The 25,066-nt window shown below is 27.9% G+C and overlaps 3 protein-coding genes across 3 annotated transcripts; 1 reads left to right on the top strand and 2 right to left on the bottom strand.

Moving 5' to 3' along the window:
- Nucleotides 1-7,004: 7,004 nt before the first annotated feature.
- LOC136081845 (uncharacterized) lies at nucleotides 7,005-8,402 on the top strand. Its single transcript, XM_065800114.1, has 2 exons — nucleotides 7,005-7,323; nucleotides 7,620-8,402. Exons 1-2 carry the CDS (start codon nucleotides 7,184-7,186, stop codon nucleotides 8,395-8,397), a joined length of 918 nt encoding a protein of 305 aa, XP_065656186.1. The 5' UTR covers nucleotides 7,005-7,183; the 3' UTR covers nucleotides 8,398-8,402.
- An 80-nt stretch (nucleotides 8,403-8,482) lies between these two features.
- On the bottom strand, nucleotides 8,483-9,505 carry LOC136081388 (uncharacterized). The gene has a single exon (XM_065798701.1). It carries the CDS (start codon nucleotides 9,503-9,505, stop codon nucleotides 8,483-8,485), a length of 1,023 nt encoding a protein of 340 aa, XP_065654773.1.
- A 2,748-nt stretch (nucleotides 9,506-12,253) lies between these two features.
- Nucleotides 12,254-24,320, bottom strand: LOC100210622 (E3 ubiquitin-protein ligase TRAIP). Its single transcript, XM_065800113.1, has 11 exons — nucleotides 24,188-24,320; nucleotides 23,969-23,993; nucleotides 20,896-21,022; nucleotides 19,559-19,598; nucleotides 19,308-19,435; nucleotides 17,734-17,828; nucleotides 17,350-17,463; nucleotides 13,337-13,424; nucleotides 13,052-13,209; nucleotides 12,815-12,952; nucleotides 12,254-12,629 (listed from the first exon to the last, which is right to left on the bottom strand). Exons 1-11 carry the CDS (start codon nucleotides 24,252-24,254, stop codon nucleotides 12,311-12,313), a joined length of 1,299 nt encoding a protein of 432 aa, XP_065656185.1. The 5' UTR covers nucleotides 24,255-24,320; the 3' UTR covers nucleotides 12,254-12,310.
- Nucleotides 24,321-25,066: the final 746 nt, after the last annotated feature.

Genomic DNA, 25,066 nt, shown 5'->3' with positions numbered 1-25,066 from the left:
AACCATTTTTCACGAAATTCGAAACCATTTGTTGACATCTGCAACATGCTCTTTGCATACCAAATAACAACATCTGTTGTGGCACAAACATCGCAATCAATTGCAACCTCAATTGACTTTGCTACATGTTCTTCTTTTTCTTCTCAACAAATCAGTGTTTCATCTGTATTATATAGTGATCACTTATCTCCTTTATCTCGCCCTACTTTAAAAACCTCTTCTAATGAACCACTATCCAGTTTGAGAGCTGACCAGTTGAGTCCAAGAAAAATGGTTATGAGAAAGAGATTAACCATTTTGGCAATCGAAATGGCAATTACGAAGAGAAAGCATAAATAGGATATTAAAGGTTTAAGAGATAAGGCAAAAGCTAGACAATACAGATTTAAATATCTAAATTAAATTATTACTCATAAGGAAAAGATAATTTCTCAACTTAGAAAAAAATTAAAAGAAAAGTTTTTAAGTTTACAGTTCTTCAAAAAAACTTCAAAATAAATTTTTTTTTTTTGAAACAACAGTTGACATCTACGCAAAGAAAGTTTTCTTATCAAAAGGCAATATTAAGCCAACAACTTGCTGAAAAAATTTCTGCAATTCTTGTACTGCAAAATGACATTCTGAATTTACAGAAAGAGTTGGAGGAAATTCAGCAAGTAACACAAAACACCAAAAATGAAAAATGCTACTCAACAGATATTAGGAGACTTATATATAGCTACCGATTTAGTCAAATTCCACATTGTACAACTGTAGAACAAATGATGCGTGAGCTTGGTGTGCTTTCAGACTTACAGGCTGCTGAGATAGCATTTACAACAAAAGATCTGACACTTGGTTTTGATGCAACAACCCATGAGGGTGTTCATGTAAATGCTGTGCACTTGACAACGGAATCAGTATGTATGGTTGTAGCTATTGATCAACTTCCTGGAGGTACAGCTTATGACTATCAGACATTGTTGTACAGCTGAACAAACTTTGCTACAAGGATGCAAAAGGGTACTCTAACTAATCTAAACCATTCTTTTACTTTAATATATTTAGTTTTCTGAATAAAATTTTGAGTTAAAATGAAATATTATAACTAGTGCATGTTTTTATTTCATATTCTTCTTGCAATTGCCAAAATGAGCTTTTTTATGATATTCATAGGTGATCCAAAAGGTTTTCTAATCTTTTTGGACCAACAAGAGTTGCCCAGAGGATTGCTACCACGCTTTAGAGGCAACAGACTACATATGCTTTCTCACACATGTGGTATTTTGATCCGTCATTAAGCCATATTGAAGATATTTCTGTGTTCTGGCTTGGCGTTATGCGGAGGTCTGCGAAATAGTTTATTTCAAGACTTTACATCTGAAACAGGTATCTTTTTTTTTTATACCTGTTCAGTTCATTTGATAATGTGCTACACAATATTATAGGCTATAGAACTAGTTACAAAAATAGTTACAAATACAAATTACAAATAGTAATGACACTTGCAAGATTAACGGGCAGTAAAGACTATTATAAACAAAGATTATTCTTTGTTACTAATTAACTTTTTCACCTTAGGTATCCGTGAGTTGTGTGTTTTAGCTTTAATTGGAAAGCTACTTTCTGGTCCTTGGATGACAAAATTTTATTTTGCACCAGGTATGGGACTTGACTACATATCTGGCATTCAGGTAGTAAAAGATGTCCGAAACACTTTTATTGAGAGCAGCAAGAATCCTTTATCTCTACTTAAACGAAAAACTGATTTCTTTGGTAATGATATTGAAGATGTAGTTTTTGATTCAATAATCAGCTTTTGCCCAGTAACTGATGAAATGAGTAAAGCATTAGCTGACTGCCTTAATGCAGTTATTAGCATCAGTGACAGGCAGTACAAGCGGCAATTTGAAATGAATTCTAATGATCACCTTAAAGACCAGACTAAGTCAGCTAGGCTTCACAACATTGATTCAGAATAACTTATGGGTATGTTTAGCGCTGCAAAGCACAAAGCTCCAAATGCCACTCTTTGTTTTCTTTCTTCAAAACTTCGTGCTTGCAAAAATAAAACAATTGCTCTGCTATGCAAAAAGCCAAATGATATTTAAAACAAGTTGATATTATTTGTAAGTTGATTTTTCTGGCATCTCTAATGCCAGAAAAAAGCAGTTTACAAATATGCAATGTCATAATGACCTGAAGTTAGAATTGATAAAACGAATGGCAGATAAAATTCAGAAAAAAGAAAACAAAGAACGCAGAAATGTAGAAAAAATAATAAAAAATTGCATGCCTGATCAGGTAAAAGAAATGTTTCCTGACCTAGAAAGTAATGAGGCCTCAGATATTGAAGAAATTCTTATTGGAGTTTCTATTGGAAGAAGTATTTGCCACATGTGGTTCGATAATGCTACTAACATCTAGAATGTATATTAAAGCAGAATTGTTGGCATTAAAAAGAAGAAAAGTGGTGTATATATAGTTTTTTATTGGAAACCAAAGGAGAATGAAGATGATGATGTTGGGTATGATGTGAGCAAATATCAACTTTCTGCATACATAATAAGTGGTGATATGGTGATAACATAATAGAAATGTGTAATAAGGCATATGTTATTTTAAATAATTGTATGTCTTATAAACTTGCATTAACAGTTATTATTTTTCAGATAGTAGGTTAATCTTTATTTTTATAATAAATTTTACAGTGCCTAATGTATATCATATTCTCTAACCTCCCCTTTTTTTAAGATAATGAAAAGATTTATAATTATTTAATTTGTTTTTATGTATACATATATGTATATAGTAATGCAATTTTAGGTAGTCGGTTAGTTACCAATATCCAACAACCATGGTTGACCTGGTTGCAACGAGCTATGGGAAACCAAAGCTCATTTACTATTTGACATAAGCAAATTGCCTGGCTCATGACAATTAATGTTAATCATAATGATGGCTATACATTGTTTCTACCCAGAAAGGCTGACTTTTGCTTGAATGGATTGAAAGATGTTAGTGTTTAGTTACAATAAATCAGTACGCTCTAGGCAAATGGCATATGTTATTACCAGATAGTTACACTAATACAATATAACTTTCTTTTTATTATAACTTATAATCAAGTCTATTATATTTCACGTTAAAAAGTATTAAAGGGTCTACTTCTATCGATTTTTCTGTTTGGTAATGGGAAATGTGTTGTGTATCAGGAGTTAAGTGATTTTGAATTTTTTAAGTTAGGAAATCATTCTCATCTTCTCTAATTTGTAATGGGTTTTTCAGTTATTGTGCTAAATGTCTAATATAATTTCATTTACCTTTTATTGCAAGGTTTTAACTATGATGGCAGCTTGCTACTGTAGATGTTCATCTGAAAGACCTCAAGATTATATTTATTAATTCAGTAATAACAGTTACATGTTAATTTTATTATACATTAGTTAATTGTTAGCCTTAATTTTTTTTTAAATTTTATATATCTGATATATTTTATCTTATCTATCATTGCAAGGTTACACAACATGATGAAAACCACACGTTTGCTTCGATGGATGTTGATCTTTTTCATATCAAGATTAAACCGGTTCATATTTTTTTAGAGATTATGTTTATTAATGTAATAATAACAGTTGTATATTTATTTATTATCCGCGACATAAGGCATTCTTATTAAATATATATAGCGATATTAATTTAGGGGTTTACTTTATTTTAGATATCATTGGATGTGGTTTCGTTTGCGTACTAAAGAATCGACTCTTTCTAGCTATGGATGTCACAGTTTAGTTTGCTTCAAAAACTAGCAGTGGTGGGCATAGTTAACTAATTTTTTTGTTAACTTTTAGTTAAACTACTTTTTTTTAGTTAAATGCAATAGTTAAACTAAATTTTTTTTATTTAAGTTAAACTTTTAGTTTAACTAACTTTTTTCCTAGTTTAGTTGAAAAAGTTTAACTAAATTTTTATTAACTAAATTTTTTATATATCGCCAAATAAATCGTTCTATTTCTATGCACCACTCACCTGACCAAGGACTCCAAGGATTCTGTTATTACTATTTTTATGTATTTATTTATTTAGTGCATGAACTGGACTTTTCAACATCATTTCCGCTTGATCTGTATCAATAAAACGGTTAGCGGAAACATAAATTCATCGACAAATTTTCTTGAGTTGAAAAAAAAAAAGTTAAAAAGTTGAATTTTAGCTAACTATTACTAATTAGTTTAAGTTAACTACTTTTTATAAAAAGTTAGTAACTAAAAGTTTAACTACTTTTTTTTAGTTTTAGTTAGTAGTTTAGTTAAATTATAATAAAAAAGTTTGTGCCCATCACTGAAAACTAGGCTTTCTTCAAAGCTGCAATTCTGTTAAAAACATTACTAAGCAAAAAAGAAATTAATTATTAGTCTAAATTTTTTGTTAAAGAAGTATGTAAAAAATTTTTTTGCGGTTTGTTGAAATTTATATAAAGTTAGATAGATATATGGACTACGGAAGGGAAAATGAAGGAGAGCCGTGGTGGATATGCCCCCCTCCTCCATTGTTTAGATGGATATTTTTGTGTAGGTTTTTAGTTGAACTACATGGTGTTTTATGATTGTTTTTTTGTACTTCGGCCCCCACTAAAATGTCACGCCTTTTCCGATGTTATATATGTATATTTATCTTTTTTGTATATATATCTTTCATTGAAATTCGTTAGTAACGATAAAAATGAGACGAAAACGCTAAGGCTTTTAATTATTTAAATTTCACCTATACGCTATAGAAAATCTAGCCATATTTAATAAAATAAATATATATACCCTTAACCATCAATATATATATATATATATATATATATATATATATATATATATATATATATATATATATATATATATATATATATATATATATATATATATATATATATATACATATATATATATATGTATATATATATATATATATATATATATATATATATATATATATATATATATATATATATATATATATATATATATATATATATATATATATATATATATATATATATATATATATATATGTATATATATATATATACAGTATTGGACAAAACTTTTGCAACCAACATCGAACAACGCTAAAAAGTGTTCCTAATTTTACATGTCTTAAAAACGAAACGAACTATACTACCACAGCAAACAGTTAAGGAGTCTGGAGTCATAGCATGCCATGACATTAGCAATCAGGTGACAGCACACAGGCAGAATTTCGTTGACAAGTGCCATTTTGCAGCGGACAAAACAAGTGCAACTTTTTTGGTTTGTTTCTTTTTCTTAAGTCTGGTCCGTGTCAACGTCACGGAAGCTTTTTAACAAATAAAGGAAGTATCCAGAATTTTCCAGAAGCATGCAGAAGCTTCCAGAAGAAGCATCTGGAAGCATCCAGAAATATCCAGAAACATTCAGAAGCATCCAGACGCATCCAGAAGCATCGAAAAGAAGCATCTAGAATCTTCCAGAACAGGTTCACACAGGTTCATTTTACTATATAAGAGACATGTAAATCGACATGTAATTCAGTCAGTATATGGAAGACAATCTGTCAGTATTATCAAGACAGTTTATCGAAGTGAGTTTTATCAAAGCGTTTTATCGAAGAACATCAATACAAGAAGTGAAATACAACAAGTGTTTCATTACATCAATACAGTCCACATCCAACCAAGACGTTGTGTTCCATAGAGGACTATTGTATCATCACAAGGTAAATGTAACACGGTAAGCCTTGAGAAGCGTGATTATTTATTTTTATTATTTTTATGACTTCAAGTGCAAAAATGGCTCCCGACGGCCTTGGATTGGAACTAAGAAAGAAAATTATTGGCGATTACGTAAGTGGAATGTCACAAAAAAGTATTTGTGATAAATATTGCGTGAAAAAATGGACCGTATCAAGACTATGTTCCAAATATCGTTCTTCGGAGTAGTTGGCAGCAAATATTATAGATGGAAGACCGCTTTCCACCACTTCTAGAGAGGATTCTATGATCGTCAGATCCGTCAAGTCGAGATACAAAAGCAATTAGAGCTGCCTGTATCGGACCAATTAATCAGACGACGTGCTGTTGAAGCCAGATTGTTTTCTCGACGCCCTGCAAAGAAACCGCTGATTTCACTAAAAAACCAGAAGAAAAGACTCCTGTTTGCTACATCTCATATTGACTGGAATGTGCAGAAATGGCAAACTGTCCTGTTCAGTGATGAATCGAAGTTCAACATCATTGGGAGCGATGGCATTTGCCGTCTACGTCGACCGGCCGGAAAACGCCTCGATTTACGTTACTGCCATAAGACCGTGAAGCATGGTGGAGGCAATGTAATGGTCTGGGGGTGTTTTTCTGCTAACGGTCTAGGTCTAATACATCGAAACGATGGAATAATGGACCGTTTCATGTATAAAAATATCCTGAAAGATGTTATTTTACCTCATGCTGAATATAATATGCCAATAAAATGGGTTTTTCAGCAAGACAACAATCCGAAACACACTGCAAAAGTAGTCAAGCAGTGGTTTCAAGACAACCACCTATCGGTGATGGATTGGCCGCCTCAATCTCCGGATCTCAACCCTATCGAGAACCTGTGGGAGATCATCAACCGCAGAATTAATTGTGAAGGTGTTCGTAATAAGGATCAACTGTTTGAACAAATTCATAAGGCCTGGGCAGCGATTCCACAAAGCTTCATTGATCACCTGATCGAATCTATGCCTCGAAGATGGAAGGCTGTGATCGACAACAAAGGATTCGCCACGAAATATTGATAGCGAAATACAGCTTGGTCAACATTTTGTCAAGTTGCACTTGTTTTGTCCAGAAGGAAATCAACTTTTTTTAATACTTTTGATTAATTTATTAATTTTCGCGTACAAATAATGAACTTTGTGATGAATAAAACTTAAAAAACCTTGTCTCTAAACAGTTACATAGTTATTTCTCTAAATTGAAAAAATGCAGTACTTTTATGTAAAGAAACTAATACCCCGTTCATACTGACGATAAAACACGTTTTAATTGTCGTATTTTAAACGCGTTTTACATTTTACTATTCTCATCAAATTTAAAATTGGTTTTAATTAAAACACGCAACGTTAAAAGTTGTTTTAATAAAACAACGTCGCGAGGTTGTTTTAATTGCGTTTTATTACCCTGAACTGTTTTTAAATGGCGGAGGAAAAAGCTGTTGCTGAAGAAAAAGTTAAATCTAGAAAGAGAGCTAGACATTGGGATGATGAGGAAACAAAAATACTAATTAGTAAATGGTCAGAAGATAATATCCAAGAAAAGTTGAAGTCATGCACAAGGTTTTGTTTTGTTTTTTTCAGTTAAGTTGGATCAAATTGAAATAACTTGTTAAATAAAATCAAACCACTCGTTACTAAATAGTTTAAATAAATCACAAATAGACAAGAAGTGATTACGAATTACATTAATATTGAATAAACAAGGAAATGAATGTTTATAAATTGTACTTTTTACAACAAGATATTTATTTCTCTTTGATAGTTAGCACAATATATATATATATATATATATATATATATATATATATATATATATATATATATATATATATAACTTCATATTTTTTGGATTTTAGAAAAGGAAAAATTTGGGAGGAAATTTTGCTATTCTTGCAAGCTTCTGGATATGAAGACAGAGATAAAGAGATGTGTAAAACAAGAATTCACACATTGACAAGTGCATATCGCAATTATATTGATAATAAACGAAATACAAGTGGGACTGGTCCTTCCAAAAAACCATCCTGCTTTGATGAAATTGATAAGGTTCTTAGTGACAAACCAACCACATTACCAACTTTTTTGAAAAGTTCCTCAGGCATGAATGTTATTATCGAAAAAACTGCAGAAGTGAATAATTTTAATAATTGTGTTAATGAGTTAGTAAACTGTGAACATATAGACATTGAAACTACTCCGTCAAGTTCTAAATCTGAAGAGTTGGTAAAAAAAGATAATAGTTTTTACTTTAAAAAATCCAAAAAGAAAAAATCAAGAAGTGAGGTAATGTTTGAACAATTAAATGCCACTGTTAATAAATTTATGACCTCTCAGGCTGATATTGATCATAAAATTTTAGAAAGTATTTTAGAAAACCACAAACAAGAAGAATCATGTGTTATATTAAAAGTTCGTCAAGTTGAAGATTTATATTTTATTGAAATAGAACTTTCATTGGCAGATTTGACACTAGAAAAACTTACTTGCACAATAAAAGAGGAATTTTCAGTTCAAGATAATGCATCTTTATTGATTACCAAGTTACCAAATGTACTTATCCGAAATGATAAGGATGTTAAACGTCTTAAAAGTGGGACTGAGATAGAGTTTTTAATTATGATTAAAAAAATGTGAAGCAATTTCTTTGTTTTGTTATTTTTTTCTCAAAATAAAATAAACCATGCCTTTTACAACATTGTTTAAAAAAAATCATTTACAACTAAACAGTTGTAAAATAATGTTTTTTTATGGAATTTCTAATAAACTCAGCTTTATTGTCAAGTTCAATGCAACTGTGGTTTAATATAGGGTTTACTAAGTCAATTTCTGTTTGTTCAATCCATTCATTTAAATACTTTTGCTTTGTCAAAGTACAGAAGTTATGTAGTATACAACATGTTGTAACAATATTGACTGTGTGTTCAACTGTTGTATCTAATCTCTTTAAAAGACATTGAAATCGACCTTTTAATCTTCCAAATCCATTCTCCACCACCACACGACATTTACTAAGAGAAACGTTAAACTTTGCTTCTTCTATACTAAGATTTCCACGATCTGAGTAAGGTTTCATAAGCCAATTTTTAAGGGGATATGCTGAATCACCAAGGATAAGAGGACCAATTTCAATATTATCAATTATTTTAGATAAGTTTGTAGGTAAAAAGGTTCTAGCCAGACACTCTTTATATAAGGGAGAATTTTTAAAAACCCTTGAATCGTGTGATTTGCCAGTCCACCCTACAAAAATATCTCTAAATAAATACTTGCTGTCTACCAATCCCTGTAAAATAATGGAGTGATATTCTTTTCTGTTTATATAGTCCTCTGAATTTTTATGAGGAGCCTTTATTCTTATGTGACATCCATCAACTGCTCCAACTACTTGTGGAAAACCATATAATTTTTCAAAACTTACTATAATCTCCATTGTTTCTTCCCTTGAGGGTAAGGAAATGTATTTCTTCATTAAGTTATCAACAAAATGTTTACAAATTCTGTGAACTATTGTACAAACAGTTGATTTTCCTAAGCCAAATAAATTGGCTATTGTTCGGTAATCTGCAGATCCACTTAAAAAGTAAAGTGTCACAGCTAACTTCATTTCTAAAGGCAAAGATTTACGAAAGTTAGTGCCTTGTATAGGCATAAAAGGTGAAACTTCCTTGCACAGATAATTAAAGGCTGCTTTAGACATTCTTATGTTTTTTATCCAATCATCTTCGTTCCAACAGTTTACCATTGTTTCGTACCAAAAGCTTTGACTGCGAGGTTTAGTCCAAATTTTTCTGTAAACCGCAAAATTATAAGCAGTAATACAGTTTATCAGTATGTGCTGCAATTGCAGTCTTCTTTTTTTCCTTGATATGTACAATAATACTCGTAACTTCGAGATCAAGTTTTTCTTTGAGAGCGCCATTTTCGAACGTTAATATAAATACTAAAGAACGTTCAATCTGAACGCAAGAAAACTGAAAACATGTTTATTATAAAACTATGTTTACATTAAAACATGTTTATTTAAAACAGAATTTAGTGTGAACTGGGTATAAGTTAGCATTATTTGGTTGCACTCGTTTTGTCCGATACTGTATATATATATATATATATATATATATATATATATATATATATATATATATATATATATATATATATATATATATATATATATATATATATATATATATATATATATATATATATATATATATATATATATATATATATATATATGTATATATAATTATTGTAAATATCGCAAAAATATGGATTTTTTTTTTATGCATGTTTTATAAAATTTTGTAGTAGATTTTACTATTACGTTTTAATCGTTAAAAATATTTTGTTATTTTAATTCGAAACTTTTTAATAACGTTTTTAAATCGTTTTGCACATTTCACTATCCAAAATCATGCGCAAATTAATAAAAATTCTATTACAAAGCTGCCGTTAACCGAACGCGAGTTTTATACGAAAGTTGCATTTTTCTTAAGTAATGCTTCATAAAAAATAATGTTACTTAAATGAGCATAAATTTTTTTCTAATTATTCTTTTTACATAAAGTTTTCATCATTTTATTACAAATTCTTTCGAACCATATATAAAACTTAGATAAATAAATGGTTTGAAGTTTTTACACACGTACCTATATAATTACAATATCTTTGTGCTACACATTAAAAATTGTTAAAAAACATTTACAATTTTTTAATTTCATATTACAATTTCATACTTACGGGTGACATTTTTGCAATCAAATGTCTTAAGGTATACATTTTTATAAATAAATATAAAAATGTCAGCTTTTAAAAATATACCCATTGATTTTTTTAAAAAAAATTTGAAAAATCAACCCCCTAGTATACAGTCGGTTAATGGTTGGCACGGAATTCCAAAAGTTAGCCAACTATAGCCAATACTGGCCCGTCAGTTGGACCAACTAAAGCGTGTTTACTGGGCATGGTGTAATTATAGTTTCGTTTTCACCCATTTTTAAGTTTTTTTGTTGAGTTGCGATATGAAAAGCCATCATTCGCCATCTTGCCCTGCTTTCCCCTATATAAATCTTTTGCATATCATATATATGAATGTATATTGTATATGTATGTTACAAAACCTCACACATACATGTATATATGTATACACATAATATATGTATATATCTTGTATTTGTATATATCTAATATTTTTATATACATATATGTATGCAACTAATATTTTTCTAAATAAAATTATATATAGTGTATTTTGTATAAACAGACCTAGAGAAGTCATTAGAAACACTGCGAAAATCATAAAAAAGCGCAAACTTTCGCATTCAGCAAGTGTTTCTTTAACCAGAATTCCTAAAGAAAGCAATATTTAATTGTTAATGAGATGAAACAATTTGTACTTATTTATCTTGTTTTTTTATTTAAATTTTATGAAACTTTAATAAGCTTTGAGTCAAATCTACTTATATGAAAAATTACGTCCAGTTTAAAGTGTTATGTATCTAAACTGCATTTTGTCATGCACTACTAACTGCAAATGAACCCATCTGTCAATACCTGATTTAATCACCCTTGCTATTGATTATTTGAGCCACATGATTTGGCAATACTTGTATGAGAACTTGATCGTGATTCCATACATGGAGAATGTTTCAATTAAGGATCGCTTAGTGGTGCATTTCATTGCATTAACCTAACATTTAAGAAGACGCCAGAAGTTCTAAATATGATTTATGTCAGATGAGTTTCTTGGCAAGCTAAGCATTGGAAGATGAAAATCATCTATCAAAAATTCAAACTTGCAAAAATGAAATGTCAATTATAAATGTCAAAATTGGTCAAATTGGTTATTAACACCACAATTTTAATATTCAGAGGTGGCGGCTATCTCTATAAAACTTTTATATGCCCTCCCATTGCATGTAATAAATATATTAATAATAAAGATTTGTACTAATTGAATCTGACGCATGATCTGCAGTAAATAACTGAGTTTTGTTTGGGTTAAAATTCAGCAGTCACTGCAAACCCCAAGCTGTCACGAGATGGTATTGTGTAATAATGTTGTACACTAAAATAAACCTTTTATCGAACATTTTTTAAAGTTTTTTTTTGTCAAATACTTAAAAATTATAAAAAATCTTCAAACCTTAACTTTAGAACGATAAAATTTTTTTTTTTTTTTCAAAAATACTTATTATAAAGTTTTGCTTTTTAAGCGGAAATTTTAAAGTATGACCCCTTAAGAGATTTTAAAGAGGAAAAACTATTTATTTTGTTTTTGGGTTCCTGCAACTCTAAAAGTATAGAAAAGACTCTTAGGTATAAAAACCTCTTAACTTGATCCCAATCCTCTTGACCCCAAGAATAGGTTCCGAGCTGAGGTTCCTAATAAACTCGCTTGTAAAATACTTTGTGTTTTAAATTTTATTCAATTAATTAAAGACTCATACTAAAAAACATTTTTGATTTATTAGGGGGAAAAAAATTGAGCTCAGATTTTAACGTTATAATAAATAAAGTATATACAAAAATTGCGTTATGAATAATTTTATGGACTAAGTGTAATAGGACTTCCTAAAAAATCGGGAATTTTTGTTTCTTTTAAATTATGCTTGCTCTTACTTTTCGGTAGTTTGCGGGCGTTTTTAATAGCTGCTGAGGTTTTGGCTATTGTGGAAAAGCTCTTTTTGGGTAACACTAACACCCGCGATTGACCACCCATTCCGTTAAATCCTTGAGGCATTAAATGCCCATTGGATGAAGTTGCTTGGGTATGCAGTTTTATATTAAACTTTGACGATTTTATATCTCTTAATGGAACACGTTGTTCAGCCATATTGGTCGTTGCAACGTTCTTCAAGCCGTACCTAAAATTTTAAATAGTTAAGATAATATAATAACAAAATAATATTAATATAATAATATTATAAATTTAATTTATATAACTGTATAAAAATTTTCAAATTTATATAAAAATATAAATTAATGTAAAAACTAATAAGTATAATGACAAAATTTTTTTAAATTTAGTTAAATAATAGTTTTGACATACAACTCTGCAATCTCTATGTCATCATTTTCGTGAAAACAACTTGCTAAGTCCGAGCTATCGTCAAACAACTCTATAGTAGTGTTTTTATCGTTAAAACCTTCATCATAAAATCGAGAGCGTTTAATTACAGGCTTTGAACTAAAAAAACGTCATTTTTAAAATAAAAATACGTATGTTTGGTTTTGAAGAAGTCAATATAGTAGAAAGAAGAACAAAAGAATAAATATCGAATTTTACCTTTCAGCAATACTTTTTTTGCTCGGTTGAATAAACGGACTGGAAATATTAAATGAACATTCGAGATTTTGTACTTTCTCCATAAGTTTCTTATTAATTTCATTTAGATGAGTCACATCTGTGGTTAGAGAGTCCACTTTTCCTCGATGCTCACGACACTTAAATAGAAATAATCTTCAAAAAAAAGTGTGAAAAAATATGAACATCTTAAAAAACGACTATAAATTATTATATACTATATAACTACTTCATATATCATGTAACTATTTTTTAATTTTTCATTACCTCCCGTTCTAATGTTTCAATGTGTCGTTTTAATTGTTTCTTTTCAGCTTCTAGTTTGTTTTTTGTATCTTGCAATTTATCAAATGCACTAGAAAAATTATGGAAGATTTTTAAGAACTTAACTTATAAAAAGTTCGCGAAATATTCATCACGTTTCAGACCGTTTTGGTAACATAACTTACTTAAGCCATAAGCCAAACGTGTAAGTAAAAAAAATTAATAGATATTTATCCCTTCAAGAATTACATACTATCTTGCCTGAAGAAAGAATTACACTATTTTAATCCGAAAGTCTGAAGAAAGAATTACATTATTTTAATCCGAAAGCCTGAAGAAAGAGTTACACTATTTTAATCCGAAAATCTTTCACTTTTTTGCTTATCTTAATAAAAATAGATTTATTACATAAAAGTATATTTGCAAACTAGATTTGATTAATAAAGGTTTATAAAAGAAACTCACTAAATTTTTTATAAAATGAAACAAAAAATTTTATATAAATGTATCATTAAATTATATATGAAATATATATTTATATATAAATAAATTTATAAAATTTTAAATTCTATAAATCTGATATATACTTTTTCAGCAGTACTTCTTTTGCAATTAACAAACAATAAACAATAAACCCAGCCCACACTACTAATAACATACCTTAAAAATATTGATTTTTAGGTAAAATATTAATATTTTACCTCAAAATTTAAAAATTTTGGTATTAAAATCATTTTCTTTCCAAAATTATAAAGCAAAACTTTAGGATAAACTGTAACTTTTATGTCATTGATACTAAGCCGACATATGCGGTAGAGGTACAATTTTAGTGCGCTCACTTTATAAGCAAGAAGTTCCAAGTTTGATTCCAAATACACCACGGGTAGTACCGTGCCTAACTTATTTCTCCCTGCAGCTGCCTTGTTCGTCAAGTTTCATGTTATGGAGTTAAAGAGTTTATAGAGGGTTGTAACCACAAAAAAGTTTCCTCCTCGACTGTAGTAGCCCTCTCAGCCTTGGGGAGGTAAATTACATTGAAAATAAATAAAAAAAAAGCCTATTATCTAATAAAAATAAAAACTTTTCAAACTTTTTCTTTGATTTTAGTTCATTCATCAATTCATGTTTTAAATAAATGAAATCCTGCAAAATTTTACACTTTTGCATTTGAAACTACAACTAGATTAATTCTATCTGCTTATGTTGTTAGGCATATAGAATATTTTTTGACCTGTTGCTCAAGCACCTGTCTTATCAACTGTTATCCCGAAAACTGTATTTATCCAATGACAATTGTATTACCTAGTTAAACATTAGGCATGCATGAAAGACAGAAGCTCATTTATTAAGGATGATCTTGTTTTGCTACAAAAGTTTTTAATTTTTTTCTTCTATCACCTTGATTTTTCTTATCCAAAAAAGCTTGTTTGGAACTTTTTCTCCACAGGTTGTCTTTAGTATTAACTGCACATTTATATTCTTGGATTCAGTTTAGGAGTCTATTTCAAATTATAATAATTTCAAATAATTTCAAATTTCAAATGATATTAGCAATGATCAAAAAGAGCAGCTTAAAAATCAAATTAAAGTTTTTAATTTCATTTCTTTTCTTATAAATTACTAATGGTTGTAATTAACATAATGCTTGTGATAAATATAAATTTGAATTAAAAAAAATTTATTTCTTTGCAAGCAGGTATCAAAAACCAAAAATATTTGCAACACTTTTTATTGGGGGTGTACCCTCCGGTAAAAAGTGAAAAGTTATAAGCTGTTAAAAAATATTAGGTAACTTTAGTTACAAAGAGATATTGGTAAAGAGATAACTGTAAATACAACTTTTAAAGATTGTCATTTTAGTTGTATTAGATATATTTTTCATGTTGTTTCTTTTTGTCAATCTTAACAAAGGTTTCATTACATGAGGCAAAAAAGTTAAAAGCTTTAACCGCAAAGAGAGGTTTTATAAAAAGAATAATATATTATTATTCTCTCTCAATTTTAGTTGAATGTTTAAAACATAAAAACAGATTACATATATCTATTTTTTCATCATTTGATGATAGCAAATAATTGTGAATTCCTAATAAAATATATATACTTTTTAAAAACAACCATTCACTATGTACACTGCCAACAGCAAACAATAAGAAAATTTTATCAAGTTTTGATATGATGATGTTTTGCGCTTGCTGACCACAACTTGTAAGGGTTTGTTGTCCAATTTAAGCAAGCAGTTTCATGTAAAAACTAATTTAATTTGCTATCGGACTTTTCTTTTCCACATCCTTATATGTGTGCATATCTTTTGTAGAGATTGGTTTGACCATTTACATTACTTTTTACTTATGATGTGTAGATGAATCACCACTGGTGCTACTAGGCACCGGTATAGGCGCCTAGCCAAATATTTGGTATTCGAAAAAATCACTATTTGTGATACTATCAATACCACTATCTCACTATCTCTACATTTTTCATTATACTAAAACTTTCCTTTTAGAAAAAAACAAATTTCCACGTGCATCAATGAGTGCATTCTAATAATAATTTTTTATGTGGATCTTAATAACTTTTTTTTTTTGTTAATTTTCTTTGACAAAGTTAAAATTGAAAATTATTTTACTAATGAAAAACAAGAGATTCAGTGTTATTAAGCACTCAACTGCCTATTAACGTGATTCAAATTGGCATTTTTATGTTGATACATTAGTATTTGGAATTAAAAGAAAATGTAACTTTAAAACTCATTTAAATTGAGAAGAAACGTACTTCAAAATGTAACAAAGTTTAAAAAAACAGTAGTGACACTTTGAAATATTAAATTGCGTGTCGGCTTCATTTTATCACGTTTAGTAAAACTATACAACACCCTTGTGTACCAATATTTAATAACTACATAATAAAACTATATAACACCGTAGTGTACCAATAAACTATATACGCACCGTAGTGTATCAATATTCAAACAAAATGTATAATACTTTAAATGCTTTTTTAAAGTTTCTTTTAAATAATCGCAAGGAATAAAATCTTTATAGTTCAAAATAAGACTTTATTAATAAACACACTTTTGTAAGTAAAAAACTGTCTAGTCATTCTGTCGGGCTACTGACAGGCCTTTTTTTACTGAGTTCTCTACTTTATGTTTTATGAGATTATCATACAAACAATTAATTGCAAATTTAGCATCTGATATTTGCTTATTCCATTCTCTGCCTTTAAATCTCTTATTTCCTGTATGGAATACAATTGTCATATTGTCATACTATTATTATGGAATACTATTGTCATATTTAGACTGGTTCTTATTATAATGTCCTTAACAAAACAAAGTACAAAAACTTATTGCAAATGTAGTTAGACCTACTCTAGCTGCCAAGATTGAGCCTTTGTTCCATTGTCATAAGGTAGAATCTCTTTCTCATTTCTACAAATGCCACAATGGTCGCTGCTCAAACAGGCAACCATCTCTTGTTCAGTCAACCAAAATTCAATCTCACCTGAGTTTTTATTCAGCAAAGTTATATTCTTTTACTGTATCTGTTCCTTCATGCACTTCCTCTGTTTGTTTTTTCTTGCTTCACTAAAACAACATCAATTGTTTTCAGAACTGTAAGACATCAGTACTGTTGGACATTGCAAAAGTTTTTTCAAAAGTGTTTACAATGGGGAGTATTTTTTCATGCAAGCATTTTATCCCACTCCTGAAAATAGGGCAGCAGTATACTGTTTTTTTTTTCCAACTTTTTTAATGCTTTAATAAGGGAAGAAAATTATTAAAAAAAATTATTCAAAAAAAGTTTTAACTTTGTTTTATATATTTTATTTATTATTTTGAAAAATATCATGAAGTACAGTCAGGAAAGTTGGTTTCCAGTCTTATAGGTAAAATGGTTTCTTAATGCTAAGCTTTACCTGTCTGACTTAAAAGATTTATAAATCTCAAAGCAATATATTTATAAATGATTTAAACCCTTTTTAATAATTTAATTTATAAAAAAAAAATTTCATACTTTTTTAAAATAATATATGATGTTTTTATCTGAATAAGAGATTCTGATGAGTCAGCACAGTTTTTTAAAATGGATTCCACTTCTTGGCGATCGGCTTTAACTAATACATTGATGCTAAAAAGACAAAAAAATTAAAATTAAAAAAAAAATTTAATTACGAATAAACTTGTTTACCTTAGGTAGTCAGGTAATTTGGCTACTAGTTGATCTTGGATAATCAAGTAACTTAGCTTGTTTATCTTGGGTAATCAAGTAAAACTTGTGATTAATTAGATTATAAAACCTATTTAGCCACAAGTAACTATTGAGGTTAACTTCAGTATAAAACTTTGAGGTTAAATAAAACTTACTTTACAAAATAAAACTTTGTTAAATAAATCTTACTTTGCAAAACTATTGAGTTTCTTTTCTAGTGAAATGACTTCAGCTTTTGATTTTTCATAGTCTGATTGGACTTTTTCCAAATAAGATATTTGTTTCTAGGTAATAAAATGAATTACATAGTGTAAAAACCATTAAACAGATGACAAATTGATATCCAAGAAATAAAAATCCAAGTCCATAATGTTTAATTTAATTTGTTTCAATCTGGCAATTTTATTCCCATAATTTAATATGGTGTGTGCATTTTTGTTTACAAACTAAAATTGCAATTTTTTTATTTTTTATAATTCACCTCCCCAAGGCCGAGAAGGCCACTACAGATGAGGAGGCTACTTGTGGTTATAATCCTTTCTCAACTCTTTAACTCCGAAACACGAACCTTGATGAACAAGGCCGCTGCGCTGAGAAACAAGTTGAGCGCGGTACTACCAGGGACGTGGCAGGAATTGAACTTGGAACCTCTCGCCTATGAAGCGAGCGCTCTACCACTACACCACTACCGCATTTTAACTTTTAAATACAATTAATGAAATAAAATTTCTATTTTTATTTCTATTTTTAATAAATTGTAATTAACTTATTTTGGTTTCTACAAACAAAAACCTCTTACTCTAATACGCTCTTTCTACACTCTTTCCACCCTCTTTTTACCCTTATTCCACCATCTTTCTACCATTTTTTTTACCTTTTACTCCCACCCACTACTCTAATATAATACGATTTATATATGGATAAAATAAACTTCCACTAATCAATCATTGATATTTTTTAATGGTTGTATCTGTCAAAACTCACTCATGCATGACTAGTCATTCAAATTGTAATAAATTCTTTAATCATTAATATAATACATAAAACAAAATGAACACTACTGCCCTTTTGGAGTGTGTGAACCTATAAAATATAGATAAAGCTCATATCTTATTTAGTAGTACGCCCTGTTGAAAGTAAAGATACGAAGAATGTACTTAAGCCACTAAATGTTTTGAGAAAAGCTATTTTAATAAGACATATAACAAAATAAGAAATAACCAATATTAGTTTTAAATGTTTGACAATAAATAAAATTTAAACAATAAATAAATTTAAAAAAAAAAGAAAAGAAAATAATGTTATAAAATAAGTTTTTAAATAATGATCTTTTTTGTATAACTTATATTATATACTTTTGTATAATTTTTTTGTATGACTAATTTATTTAAGTTTTAGAAAAACTTATGTTCAAGTTTACATATAAAGAGTATTGAAAAAAAAATAAAAAAAATATTGCAATGATGTGTGCATTTTAAATTAATAACTTTCTGAAAAGTTTGTGTTCCTTATTAACTCTTATTTGATTATTAATTATTATTTATTCACTATATTGCATGAGCAAGTGATGCGCTTAACATTAAGAGTACTTAAGTCACAAGTAAAAAATAATTTTGAGAAAACTTATTTTGATCAGTTATTTTAAATTTTGAACATGTCTAATCAAAATAAATTTTTTCAAAAACTTACTATTGCAACTTCAATACTTCTATTATTAAAATTTGATTCAACGACTACCAAAAACTAATAATAACTTTTGTTACTTTTAAAATGCTGTTGTGTCCCTGTGCATTTTGCAAAAGCTCACTCATGCTCTGTAACTCATGTGTTAAAGAATCAATTTCTTTTTCATATGACAACTGTTTTTCTTTAATTTTTGAACACTCTTGTTCTAAAATTAAAAAAAAAATTTATAAAACAACCATAAAAAATTCTGTAATATTAAATATAGTAGTCAAAATAAAGAAGAAAAAAAGTTTTTTAAAAAAAAAAAAAAAATTATAAATAAAAAAACCTTTCAAAGTTAGATTAATTTTCAAGTCATCCATTTGAACCTAAAAAAAATTACATTTCTCTACTCAAAAACAAATATCATAAAAATAATCAATTTTAGGAAATAAAATTACATTGAGAGAAAATAAAATAGTATTAGAAGGAATGAAGTAGATAAACAAATATATGTTTTAGCATTGATATTTACCTTGATTATGTGTTGATTTATTGAAAGTTTTCAAAACTTTCAAAATCATTACCTTGGTTTATTGAAAGTTTTCAAAACAAATTCATATTTCCTGCTTAATTTGCTTCACCTTTTTAATAATCTTATATTTTACAACTATCCATGAAAAATTATAAAGGGCATTTCCAAAAAATCACGCACGGAAACTTGTATATGTTTTTCCTATTATTTTCAAAAAAATAAAACTGGCGATCTCCAATTTACTCTCAATTAATTCTAACCAATATAAATATTTTCTAAATAAAAAATGGTATACATTAGTAATATTAACAAAGAATAAATTAAGTTTGAAGTGGAATCACGCACAGAACAGAAAAACTTCAATTTTAGTTAAAATATAAGTTTCGGCGGTATACTTTTTTTTTTTTAAATAATATTTAAACATTAGTAAAGATTTCCAGACAGTTCTAGGGCTGCACTATGAATCATAAAGTCACAGCAATCGTTTAAATGCAGTTTATAAACGATTACACACGGAAGTCACACATGGATGTTGCGAATTTGTTAATTTCATGTTATTATTTTTATGAAAATAAATTGCTTGTGAGTGTTTCAAGTGAAATATTCTTCTTCTACGACTCATATTTAATATATTTTTGATGCGAAATGGCAGTCATCAATTATTTCTAGCTAGAGTATGGCGTTTTGAAAGTTATTGTATATTTTACAAAATGTAGCAATATTATTATGCAAAAAAATAAAATTATAAAAATATGTATATTTAATTTATTCAGGTAGCCTAAAATATGATTAAAATATTCTTGTTATAATTGTTCTTTAAGAAAATCAAAATAGTATCATAATGCATAAAGTCCCAACTTTTAATTGCTAAAACAAAGAAAATAAAAAATCATGCACAGAAATGGAAATGCCCTAAAAAAAAGTCATTTTTAAATTTAAAAAAATTCCCAAATCAAGTTTTTGAAACATATGAAAACCTTTTCTTACAATAGATAATTTTTAAAGTAAATAAATAACATATAACAATATATAACAATAAAAATTAACAACTTAAAAAATAATAAGTATAAAAATATTTAAAAAAATAATAATAAAAAAAAAACTTTTATTTATTTAATCTCAAAAATTAAATTCCTAATCGAAAATGTAACCTTCAACGTTGAGACATCAACATTTGAATCATCTGTAACTGCTAGATCAAAAAACAACTTTATAGGAGTTGTAAATTTATGTCGACACTGTGGACAAGTAGGTGAACATTCCTTCCAAGCTACCAAACTATAATTTTATAAATAATATTTTTAAAAAGTTTAAAATGTTATCTTAATCATTTAAATCCATTCATTATAACTCATTTACTATAATCATTCAGCCATCTTAATGTCTTACATGGATTAACATGTTTTTAATAACATTTTAACTATAATAAACAACCATAAAAAGTATGCAAAACACACAGTACAACTACGCATACGCATACAATTGTAATAATTAATATATATCTAATTATATGTAAAGAAATATATTGAGTATTACAATTAATTATAAAATCTATAAAGTGTTAAAAATTCATTGTCAATTCTGCATACGTTTAGCTTTACAGCTTTTAATTGCTTTCACAAAAGTATTTCTGAGTGCAAAGTTAATGTCCAAGGGTATTGAAATTAAAATTGTTTATGTCAGCATCATTATATATCTTATCAATAAATATACTTGTCAATTATATTTTTAACATTTGTTCCTGACTTAAACTAGCAACATTGAAAAACCTTTTCCACTTCATTCTAATAAAATGGATTCAAAAAAAAAAAAATATGTTTATTGTAAAGCAAACAATCTAAGAATGGTTCAGTGGCAAAAAATCTGCAGCGACAAAGTTTCAAGAGAATCTGACAACCCAAAAAAATAAGGGTGTAAAATATGGACTCATGTCACATTTGAAGTCACATCATCCTGACATCAAACTTAATCCAAAAGCAAATGAAGAAGCTGAATTGAAATGAAACAAGTGAAAGGACAGTTCCAACCTTAAACAAATGATAAAAAAAAAAAAAGAGCTGAAATAAGCTTTTTCAAAAATTAAGTCTAATTCTGAAAAAGACCAAAAAATTCACAAGCCAATATTTGATTAGTGAAAATTTGCTAGTGAAAAATACAACACAAGTTTACCCAACTTTTAAAAAAAATAAAAGTTGCTCTCAAGGAAAAGTTGGTTCAATCAGAAGCTGAAAATGTGTCAGTCTGTTTTGATGCATGGTCATCATTTCATCATGGCTGTCTGGGAATGATAGTTCACTATATTTTTAAAGACTTGACAAAAAAACAGTATCAAATTCAGCATCACTTTTTCTTAATTTGATGAAAGACATACTGCAAAAAACATACAAAAATTTCTTCAAAAATCGGAGTTTGCTCAATAGAAAATGCAGCAAATGTAAAAGTAGCCTTCAATGAACCAAGCTGTATTATGAGTCAAGGATGCATTAACCACTCTCTTCAACTTGTGATAAAAAAAGAACTGTTCTCAGATCTAATCATAGACAAACTGATTGTAAAGATGTAAAAATTTTGCTTTTATGCAACCCTTTATCTAGAAAAGTGTGTGTGTGTGTGTGTGTCCTAAATATTATGATAAACTGATCTTATTATTGAAGGTGACACTTTCAATAGTTTTTCTGTTGGTAAATGTGCTAGTGGTAGTATTATAAAAATTGATTATAAACATAACATTATATCAATCATTATATCATTATAACCATTATATCAATCAAAATATCATTATAAAAAAATACTCAGTCCTAGTTTGAAAACAGGATACAACAAGAAGGGTATCTAGTTGTGAAAAATAGTTTAAACTTTTTCATAATATCATAATTTAAACTAGAAAATGACATTAAAAATTTTTTCCTAGTGTGTTAAATTTATGCGAACCATTTCTTTATTTGTTCCAACATTTGACTTGCTTTACCAATTGCCATATTTATTTGATCTTTTTATTTAAAATGTAACTTTAAGTCTTGAACTCAGAACCAATAAGTTGTATACCATTAATAAAAAATGAACATTTATTATTGGTAGAGCCATATTACATCACAACCTACTTGTGCATATTGAATTTCAGTAACTATAGTAACTATTTATTTAAATCACCCTGGATATCTTTGACATGCTAATCTAAATTAACTATCAATAAAATTTTTGATTATATCATGTAAATCATTAATGTAGACAAAAAAAAAAGGTCAAATAAATAAACCCTGAAGCATACAACTAAAAACAAAAATCCAATCTGAGACCCTCAACAATTTGATCTAAGACACTATGTCACCCTGTACTCACTCAATATTATAAAATTATTCGTTTTCAATAGATTTGTTGCAAATGACTTTTTTTTATGAATCCATGTTTTAAAAGTAAGTTTTAACTTTGTTAAAAATAATTCATTCTAGCATCTTGCATGTCACTAAAGTAAAGGAAACTGGCTTGCAACTCGCTGCAACTGCTTTGTCATCTTTTTTAAAAAGAGCTTAATTTGCAGATCTAAATAGAATCAAAAGTTAGCTTTAAGCTAATGAACCTCTGCAGATTAATGTTAATGGAAGTGCAAATACGTCTTATGAGTTCTGGCAAAATCAGAGAATATGAAACTTATCAGGTTAAAAGGTTTTATTTTCATTAGGATTCTGAAGCCTGACTCAAATTTAGTAAAACCACCCTCAGCTTCAATAACAATTACATTAAGGAAACAGTTGTTTAAGATTTTAAGTTGACCTTTTAAAATGTTACCACCATCTCTTCATTCTTTTATTAAATCTTTTACTAATTTATTATTTAAATAAATAATAATTGTAATATATAGTTTATAGAGGGATTTTTTGATTTTTTGTGCATTTTAACTAAGTCTTGTTTGTAAGTAATAAGACAATTCTTAACTTCAAGTTTTACTATTTGACATACTCAAATTTCTTTCTATTTTCCAGCATAATTTCTGTATTTTAGATTTTCCTTTTTTTAATTAGAGATTTAAGTCCTATATTTATCTAAAGAGTTTCTTTACTCTTAAAAATGGTAATTTTAATAATTATAAAAACAATCGATTAAAAAGTGTAACAAACAAATAACTGTAGATAATTTTAAATTCCAGATTAACTTTTTAATAACATTAATTCTTTTGGCATTTTCCAGTAAAAATTGAATAAATTTTGATAAATTTAAATTTTTTACCAATGATAGTGAAATGTATGTCCACCTATAAAAATAATTATTAAGTCAAGTCAAATATCTTAAGATCAATATTTCCTCATAGATTTAATTAAATCATGTGACAAGTTTTAAATTAGTAAACTAAAAAACTTTAATTTTTAAAACTATTTTACCAAATAAAAAATTAATAAAACATTTATTCATTTAAACTTTTTTATTAAAATATATATAAAAAGATACATAGGCATGCAGCTACATCAGTAAGCGTCAGTAAATCTGAGCAAATGGTGCATGTTGAACGATTCATTTATTTGAAATAAGCCTTTTTCTTATAAAGTTATTAAATGCATTCTATAAAATGACTTTTTTGTAGTATAAAGAATTAATATTGTGTGCATATAACAAAAATAATCAATTAAACAGTATTTTTAAACCTATTTAAATTTTTAGCTTAAATATATTAATTTTTATACAAAAACAAAGTGTTAAATCACTTTTTTTTTATTTGGCATGTTTTTTAAGTCTTATGCAACATTAATAAATAATAATTCAAACATTGAATAACTTAAAACAATATTTTGGCTATTCATTAAGTTATCCGTTATCCAAGACATAAATTAATAATACTGGACAAAATTATTACCATAGTATATGTATATATATATATATATATATATATATATATATATATATATATATATATATATATACACACACACACACGCACGCACACACACGCACACACACACACACACACACACACACACACACACATACAAAACTTTGAGTTCAGAAATACTAAATAATAAAAAACACATATATTTAACATACAAAAGTCAACTATAAAGGCTAAGGGTTTAACCTAAAAATTATCAAATATTAAAAAAACACTAATATTTAGAATGTCATCTTTTCGCTTTAATAATAGTCACTATTTGCTTCAAGATTTATATAAATTTGAAATAAATTATGCGGTATGTTCTACTCTTCTCTCAGAAGCACTTGGAAGCATTTTCCTGCATTTGTGGAGCCAATTTATTACATTTCAGATGGTACTGTACGTTGGTGTAAGATTTCTTATAGAATTCACCAGTAAGTATTCCCTTAATTTTAATTAAA

Source organism: Hydra vulgaris, chromosome 06 (genome assembly GCF_038396675.1).
Source record: "Hydra vulgaris chromosome 06, alternate assembly HydraT2T_AEP".
Lineage (NCBI taxonomy): Eukaryota > Metazoa > Cnidaria > Hydrozoa > Anthoathecata > Hydridae > Hydra > Hydra vulgaris.
The sequence above is the reverse complement of the archived record's forward strand: the minus strand, read 5'-3'. Positions and strand labels throughout refer to the sequence as shown.

Bases quoted from the DNA above. Each gene is read 5' to 3' on its own strand.
- LOC136081388 (XM_065798701.1), bottom strand. From the start codon at position 9,505: ATGGTAAACTGTTGGAACGAAGATGATTGGATAAAAAACATAAGAATG.
- LOC100210622 (XM_065800113.1), bottom strand. From the start codon at position 24,254: ATGAATCGTTCAACATGCACCATTTGCTCAGATTTACTGACGCTTACT. The intron at 21,023-23,968 runs GTAAAAAATTTA...ATAAAATTATAG, and splicing joins CATACATTTCACTATCATTG to TTTGGTAGCTTGGAAGGAAT. The intron at 13,425-17,349 runs GTATGAAATTTT...TAATTTTTCTAG, and splicing joins TCATATATTATTTTAAAAAA to TGCATTTGATAAATTGCAAG.
- LOC136081845 (XM_065800114.1), top strand. From the start codon at position 7,184: ATGGCGGAGGAAAAAGCTGTTGCTGAAGAAAAAGTTAAATCTAGAAAG. The intron at 7,324-7,619 runs GTTTTGTTTTGT...TTTGGATTTTAG, and splicing joins AAGTTGAAGTCATGCACAAG to AAAAGGAAAAATTTGGGAGG.